This window comes from Chiloscyllium plagiosum, chromosome 21, assembly GCF_004010195.1.
Source record: "Chiloscyllium plagiosum isolate BGI_BamShark_2017 chromosome 21, ASM401019v2, whole genome shotgun sequence".
NCBI lineage: Eukaryota > Metazoa > Chordata > Chondrichthyes > Orectolobiformes > Hemiscylliidae > Chiloscyllium > Chiloscyllium plagiosum.
The window spans coordinates 32,529,761-32,538,392 of record NC_057730.1 but is presented as its reverse complement, the minus strand read 5'-3'; the positions used below and the strand labels follow the sequence as shown (position 1 = coordinate 32,538,392).

The following is an 8,632-nucleotide window of genomic DNA, read 5'->3' as shown; positions in this document are numbered from 1 at the left end:
ATTTCTAAGACTCAATGTTGGCAAAGTACAGCATGTAGGCGAGAGATAGGACGGGGGGTGTCAAGAGTAAATTTTTTTTGGTAGTGTCATCATCAGAGATAACTGTGGAAGTGGGAGGATGCAAGCAACTCGCAATTGCTGTTAGGATAGAAACAGGTCAGTCCCAGAAACATATTTAACATCTCATCTGAAAGATAGCATCTCTGTCAATGTCAGTCTGATTTGGAGATGCCAGTGTTGGGCTGGGGTGTACAAAGTTTAAAAATCGCACAACACCAGGTTATAGTCGAACAGGCTTGCTTCTAATTAAACCTGTTCGACTATAACGTGGTGTTGTGTGATTTTTAACAATGTAAATCTGGATTACGGCTGCATCTGGAGTTGGGGGTGCTCAAACACCCGAATTTCTGGCTGCAAGGCAAGGGTATTCCCCATCGAACCGGAGCTATTAATGTCCTAAACTCAATCAGGAGCCTGGGGTGGGGGGTCGAAGACACACTCGGGGAGCCTTGAGAGGGGTTCGGGAGCTCGAATCCCCGCCCTCTCCCTCCGTTGCTCAGGAACCAGCCTACTGGTGGAGGTTCTCGGCTGTGATTGGCGGACGTGGCTGTCAATCAGCTCGGTCGCCGGGCAGCAGGCCTGGGGGTGCATTTAAACCGTCCTCCCGGCATTCAGCCGGGTCGAGGGTTCTATTTAAATAAAACCGACCAATCAGGAGCGGCGCACGGCTCGCTAACTGTCGACGCTCCAGATTTGAATCAGAGCCCGCGAGCGTCTGAGCCGGGACGGACACGGTTCGCAGCGGCCTCTCGGTGTGCAGATACCAAGCTCTTACCGCTCCCGGGCAGGACTCCATACAACTTCAGTTCACCCACTTTGTTTCCCCCCCCCCATCCCCCCCCTTCCCAAAGCTGTGAACCGGCCGAAGAATGACCACGGTGGCCGGTAAACCGTCCGCCAAGCTGGGCTCTGCCGCGCCGCCGGTCGCCGCTCCGGTGGCCAAGGAGATCCCCGACATCCTGGTGAACCCCAAGACCATGAAGAGGTACGTGCGGGGCCGCTTCCTGGGCAAGGGGGGGTTCGCCAAGTGTTACGAGATCTCCGACATGGAGACCAACGAGGTGTTCGCCGGCAAGATCGTGTCCAAGACGCTGCTGCTGAAGCCGCACCAGCGGGAGAAGATGTCCATGGAGATCTCCATCCACAAGAGCCTCAGTCACGCCAACGTGGTCGGCTTCCACGGCTTCTTCGAGGACGATGACTTCGTCTACGTTGTGCTGGAACTGTGCAGGCGGAGGGTGAGTGTCTCCGGGGGTGTGGGGGGGGGGGGAATGACAGGGTGGACGGTTGTAAACCGGGGAGGGAGGGCTCAGTCCCGGGGAATGGAGCCGAGTGGCAGCGTTCACCCCCCTCTCTCTTTTCCCCCATTGGGACCAACTGTAACAACATGGGGCACGGGCTCACCCACAACTCTCAGCAATCAGTGAGGGACTGGCAACAGGCTCTGAGCACCCCCACCCTCTCCCCATGGGGCAGCCTTCAGGCTCTGAGACTCCAGGGGGGGGAAGAAACACCAGCTCTGGTTCTGTTTCCTCTTCCCCCCGGGCCGGGGTCTGAGCTGATGAGTAACCGCTCGGGCTAAAGTGACTCTCTGCCTGACCGCCCCCCCCCGGGTGTATTTTTTTCCTCAGTATCCCAGCTGGAGGCCTGTCCGTTGCTGACTCTGTCCCTTTTCTCTTTAAAGGGAGGGGGGTTTGTATTTAAAATTCCAGGAGCTCGGAGCCGGTTGGCTGACGGGTGCCTGGTATTCAAGAAGGCGGAGCCTTAGCTTTGCAAACCAAAAGGAGCAGCCGCCTGTCGGTCTGATCGTAATTCACCTTCCCTTCCCTGCTCCTCACTCCGTGTAAATCCACCAAATGGCTCGGAAAAGCCACAGTTAGTACCCTCAGTCTAACCTGGCGACGAGTGTCCGCAAATTTTGCTCTCCCTTGTTCCCTGGGACCGCCCCGTGTTGTTGATCGGCTGCGGCCAATAATTCAGTAAACTTTTCAATTTAAAAAAAAAAATCTCTTTAATAGCGAAAAATGTCTGGTTTAGTCTTTGCTAGAATTGCACAAGAGGCGAAAGGCTGTCACTGAGCCCGAGGCCCGGTATTACCTGAAGCAAATCATCCTGGGCGGTCAATATTTGCACAACAACAACGTTATTCATCGAGATCTCAAGCTTGGCAACCTTTTTCTCAATGATGACATGGAAGTGAAAATAGGTAAAGCACTGCACCCGGTTGTCGGTACTTATGGCCTGTTCTTGAAACCAACATCTCACTTAGAGTCATAAAGTTGCACACCATGGAAACAGATCCTTCGGTCCAACTCAGCCATGCCGACCAGACATCCTAAATTAAGAGTCCCATATCCCAGCCTATTTAGTCTTTCCCTATAGCTCAAATCTTGTAACCCTGGCAACATCCTTGTAAACATCTTACCTGTAGCAGGGAAACCAGAATTGCAGACACTATCCCAAAAGTGGCCTCACCAATGTCCCACACAGCTGCAACGTGACCTCCCAACTCCTGTACTTAATGCAATGACCAATTAAGGTTAGTGTACCTAATGCCACCTTCACTACCCTGTGTACCTGCAACTCCAACTTCAAGGAACTATGAACCTGCACCCCAAGGTCTCTTTGTTGTGGAAAACTCCCCAGGATTCTACCATCAAGTGCATAACTGTCCTGCCCTGATTTACATTAACAAAATGCAACACCTCAGTTATCTAAATTAAATTTCCTCTGCTCCACTCCTTGGCTCATCTGATCAAGGCATTTGCTTTTCTCTTACAAAACCTTTGTATGCTTGCACTCATTTTAACAAAAAATGATTAGGGAAGTTGATTACTGTAGTAATTTCTTTGACAGTAAAGCTTGAATTGGCCCTAACTTTCCTGGTTTTGGTGGCAGGTTTGCATGCTAGTGGTTCTCGAATGGGCATTGCTAATCCAGCAAGAGGGGAATCCAGATTGTGGAAATTGCCAGTGCCATTTTAAAGGAATGAAGGATTTCAAGGGAATACCTAGACTGGCACGGTAAATTTGAGTGCACGACTGAGAGGCAGAGAGGTGTTATTCCCCACTGGAGACAAATGAACTAGCAGTAGATGGTTCAGGTCTAAAAGGTACAGCTTGATAGTGTCAATCCAAAAAAAAAAATTGGATCAATATCTAAGAGAACAAGGACTACAGCGAAACTGCGGTGAAGGTGGGATGATTTTGAGTTGCTATATTAGGGAGTTAGCACTGGTCAAATTGCTTCCTGTGCTGTAACCAATTTGTGATTGAGGATAATCACTGGCTTATGAACTGTTTTGAAGGTGACTTTGGCCTGGCCACAACTGTACAATATGAAGGAGAACGCAAGAAAACCTTATGCGGGACCCCCAATTACATTGCCCCAGAAGTAATCGGCAAGAAAGGGCATAGTTTTGAAGTTGATGTTTGGTCTCTAGGCTGTATTATGTGAGTAAATCATCTCCGCTGTTGGGTTACTTTAATTTTTTAAAAATGTATTACATATTGTCACTTTTTAACTCTGATTTCTCCACTAACACTTGAAGGTATACACTACTTGTGGGGAAGCCTCCATTTGAAACTTCCTGTCTGAAAGAGACCTATTTGAGGATAAAGAAAAATGAGTACAATATTCCAAAGGTGGGTGCATTTAACTACTATTCTGGGAAAATTGCTCCAAAAATATCTGTAATGTGAAAGCTCTTGTGAGCTTTTGGTGCACACTAACCACTATGGGATGGGAATATTGTTGTTTTCTTTGATTGTAACCCCTGCCATTGTCACAGACAAATCAATTTTAAGGCATAAAGTGAAAGAAAAATGACTAGCCAGTTTGACTGTTTCAATGATGAGTATGGCACCTTTTCTGAAATTCCATTTACATTGCGCAGATTTACAGGCACGTGGGATAGTCTCTTGGTTGAATTCTAAAGATCTGTTTAGTACTATTCACTGCCTTCTGCCTAACAAAACCAGTTCAACATATATTTCTCTTTTGTGCTCTGACATTTTGTTGAACTGATTAGCATTGGCCTCATTTTGATGGTCTCTCTTCACATCGAAGCTGCTAGTATTTGAGCATAATGCATTTTAGATGCTGAAGCATTGATGGTAATCTTAGAACGATAACCTGCGATTAACTTTCCAGGCAGTCTTGCCAATTGTGGACAATTTAAACAATGTGCTAAAGGTGGTGGCTGCACAAATATCTCCATCCTCCATGATGAGGAACACTGATTTAGTCAGTCAGACTAATAAAAATATGGCACTAATTATCACACGAACTGGGTGAGTTGAATAATGTACACTTTGAAGAGAAAGCTAGGTCAGACTGGGGGGCGGGGGGGGAGAAATGCAGAAATAGATACTGTGAACAGGTGGGTCTGGATCAGTTTAATTGTCTGTTTAAATTCTATAAGTTCCATCTTCAGTTTGTAACCATTAACTAACTGATCTGATCTCTTTCCTAGCATGTTAATCCTGTGGCTGCCAGCCTCATACAGCGGATGCTTCGGTCTGATCCAAGTGCACGGCCTAACATCCATGAGCTGTTGAATGATGAGTTCTTTAAATCTGGCTACCTACCTGTCCGTTTGCCTACAACCTGCTTGACTATGGCTCCCCGATTTTCTCTTGCGCCTGGTGGGATTGATTCTAATATGAGACGACCTCTCACTGAACTCAACAAAGGTATCGTATGTTGAGCGGTGCTGGTCTTTGACTTGCATTGTGTACATATTGTGTTGCATGAATTAGGGCTTCTGTCAATATAACACTGGATTGGATGTAAGCTAGAAGAATGACATGCTGTGAAGACTTTCACACATGGAATGGACAACAAGGGTAACAGAATATGTGGAATACAACAAAGGCAACATGTAATTCCCTTCATTTGACCACCAGTGACCACTGAAGACTTCATCCACTGTTATGCATGATGTCAAAGTCCAAAATGAAGGAATTGGTAATGATACTGTTGCTCAGCACTAAACTGAGCCAAGTGGTTCAAACTGATGCCTCACAGTACCAGGGACCCAGGTTCAATTCTAGCCTTGGGCAATTGTTTGCATGTTTCCCCTGTGTCTGCGTGAGATTCCTCTGGATGTTTCAGTTTTCTCTCTCAGTCCAAAGCTGTGCAGGTGAAGTAGGTTGGGAAACAGTGTCCAGTGATGTGCATGCAAGGTAGATTAGCCATGGGAAATGCAGGGTTACAGGGATAGGGTAGCAGAGTGGATCTGGATGGGATACTCTTCGAATTGCCTGCTTCCACACTGTAGGGATTGTATGATTACTATCTGACAACCTTGCTATATTCCCAATGTCACCACTGAAGCTTCCAGTTACTCTATCTGTAGAATGATATCAGGTGACATCTGACTGAAACCGCTGCAATGAGAACATTAGCAGTCTGGCTGTCTGGAAAAAGAAATTGGGAACAATTATGTTCATGCCACATTCTTAAATTACCTTGCGCTGTTTGACTATTTGGTTATTTTCTATCATGGCTGTGAGACTTGGTTGAAAAAGCTTTGTGACAAGTTCCTTCACAGCTTAATAACTCCTAGTAATTAATAGGACAGTGTCAAGACCTTGGCCCCCATGTTGGAAAACTACTTTTTTTATTATTTCATTGTTTTTTATTTCTATTCAACACCCATATTCAAATGCATAAATTTTGTTTTGCTTCAAGTGAGATGTTTTTAAGTGCAGCACTGTTTTGTGTTACTGAATTAGCAATTTTTAATTGCAAGCTGGTCTCTCCACTACATTTCACAACTTGCTAAAAAGATTATAGTTGACTACGTATGTTTCTGCCTCTTGTCTAAAAGAATTGGTCTGTGATTTACCAACATTATCCAGTCTGTTCTGATATAATGTGATTGTTCCTGTGCAATCCCATGTTAGAAGAAAATCTCATAATTGCAGCCCAATTTAAACCAATGGGACCAGAATCATGTCATAGCTAATACATTTAAGGAAAGTTTGTGTTGTACAACTAATGGTCTAAATTCTTCAATTGTGTTATAGCCAATTTGTGTTGATGAAATGCACATTATAACAGTTGACTGTAATTCCTGACCATGTCAGGGCAGTCCATTGAAAATCACTTCCTCTAATGATTTGAGATTCTCTAAAAATTATGTCTTAAGTTATTGATCCTTTTAATGTTAACCCAATAGATGTTGCAGCTGGCGACAGACCAGGCAAGTCAGAGGATGATGGAGTAGCAAGGTAAATAATGCCCTTTTTTAAACTGGTATTTTGCCTTCTGAATTATTTGTCTCATGCAAGTCAATGGAAGTTTAAATAATATGGGAAGGAAATTCCGGTCTTAATGCTTTGGACCTGTAGTATTTCAATATTGTTGGAAATGTAATTTTTTTGGGTTTTTTAAAATTCAGTCATGGAATGTGGGCATTACTGTCTGGGCCAGCACTTGTGGCCTATCCATAGCTCCCTCAAGGTGTGACCCTGGTTCTCTCATCTAGGCACATAGGGACTATGCCATCACACTCACCCTTGCAGATAGGGAACAGGCTATGGGGAGTACAATGAGTTGTTTACTGCAGGATTCCTAGCCAGTTTGTGGTGAATGGTAACCCTCGGTGATAATAGTCAGGAACTCAGTAATGATAATTGATGCTGATTCAACTATCTCTTATTGGAGGTGCTCGCTGTCTGGCATTTGTGACACAATTGTTACTTGCTCCCATTTCAGCCCGAGTTTTTAATCTATGGACTTCTATACCACTCATGCTATGCACATCTGTTTAAATATAGGAAGGGAATTTTAAAGGAAGATCTCCAATAGTATTTCCAGATACCATCCAATACTATGAATTTCCTGAACTGTAGATCACTGGTACTGTATTGCTCTAATCAAACCACATAAATCTGAGCAAAACAATCCTCCTGTTTATAGGATGACTTGTGTTTTTGACTTGGATTAAACAGCTATGTACTGCGATTGCTTGTCTTCAAGCTTTGTTGGTTGTGCATGATGTTGCAAACTTTTTTTTTATTCCTTCATAGGACCTGGATGTCGCCAGCATGTGTTGGCTATTCCTAACTGTCCTTGAATGGATTTTCAAGGTTGTTTAACAGTTAACCACATTGCTGAGGGTCTGTTGGCCAGACTGAGTGAGAAAGGCAGACAATGTTAATAATGGTGACTGTTAAACTGAGAGTAGCTAAAAATTCCACAACATTACATTTTGACTAAACTTAATTTATATTTTCTACAGGGATGGCGGGGAATGCAATGATTTCTACCTCTCTGATCTATTGCAACAGTTAAGCAGTGTAGTAGCAGCAAGGCCAGCTGACAAACCAGTCATCAGACAAGGTACAGAAACTGCCTTCTCCTGAAAATGTTTGTTTTCTAATGCATTTTAGGCCACCTTGATCTGGAATAATATCACAGTCTAGTGTGAACAATTAATCTCCCATTTAATGGCAATGGGATGCAGCAGGTTGATCACTTTGTCAATTGTTTTGTATGTTGTGAAAATACTGTGTAATGAGTTTAACAAATTATTTAAATTTCTGGATCCATTCAAATAATCACTATTTTCTTTTGTGGATGAATAAGCATACTGTAAGCAGGAGGTCCTGTGTCACAGTATGATAATGTCCCTGTCTGTGAGCCACAAGCTCCAATTCCAGGACTTTATGTCCCTGCTGGGAGAAGGATTCACAATTTTGGATCATTGGAATCTCTTTTGGGGTAGAAATGACCTGTACAAGAAGGACTGTTGGAAGGGGACTAATATACTGACATGGAAATTTGCTAGAACTGTTTGGGAGGATTTAAACTAGTAAGGTGGGGGGGGTGGTGGGACCAAGGGAGATGATGAGGAAAGAGATCGATCTGAGACGGGTACAGCTGAGAACAGAAGTGAGTCAAACAGTCAGGGACAAGGTCGGACTAATAAATTAAACTGCGTTTATTTCAATGCAAGGGGCCTAACAGGGAAGGCAGATGATTTCCGGGCATGGTTAGGAACATGGGACTGGGATTATCATAGTAATTATGGAAACATGTCTCAGGGATGGGCAGGATTGGCAGCTGAATGCTACAGGAAGGATAGAAAGGGAGGCAAAAGAGGAGGGGGAGTGGCATTTTTGATAAGGGATAGCATTACAGCTATGCTAAGGGAGGATATTCCTGGAAATACATCCAGGGAAGTTATTTAGGTGGAACTGAGAAATAAGAAAGGGATGATTATTGGGATTGCATTATAGACCCACCAATAGTCAGACAGAAATTGAGAAACACACTTGTAAGGAGATTTCAGCTGTCTCTAAGAATAATAGGGTGATTATGGTAGGGTATTTTAACTCTTCAAACATCGACTGGGACTGCCACATGTTAAAGCTTTAGATGGAGAGAAATTTCTTAAGTGTGTACAAGACAATTTTCTGATTCAGCATGTGGATGTACCTACTAGAGAAGGTGCAAAACTTGACCTACTCTTGGGAAATAAGCCAGGGCAGGTGACTGAGGTGTCAGTGGGGCCAGCGACCATAATTCTATTTGTTTTAAAATAGTGATGGAAAAGGATAGA

General features: G+C 44.2%; 1 protein-coding gene across 1 annotated transcript in view; it reads left to right on the top strand.

Annotated features, from left to right (window-relative positions):
- The first annotated feature begins 667 nt into the window (after positions 1–667).
- The window catches only part of plk1 (polo-like kinase 1 (Drosophila)), a 14,406-nt gene continuing 6,441 nt past the window's right edge, over positions 668–8,632 (top strand). The window contains exons 1-7 of the mRNA XM_043711704.1: positions 668–1,298; positions 2,098–2,266; positions 3,368–3,512; positions 3,611–3,704; positions 4,535–4,754; positions 6,245–6,296; positions 7,310–7,410. Of these exons, the coding sequence (XP_043567639.1) occupies positions 930–1,298; positions 2,098–2,266; positions 3,368–3,512; positions 3,611–3,704; positions 4,535–4,754; positions 6,245–6,296; positions 7,310–7,410 (1,150 nt within the window). The 5' untranslated portion in view covers positions 668–929. The remainder of the gene's footprint in view (positions 1,299–2,097; positions 2,267–3,367; positions 3,513–3,610; positions 3,705–4,534; positions 4,755–6,244; positions 6,297–7,309; positions 7,411–8,632) is intronic.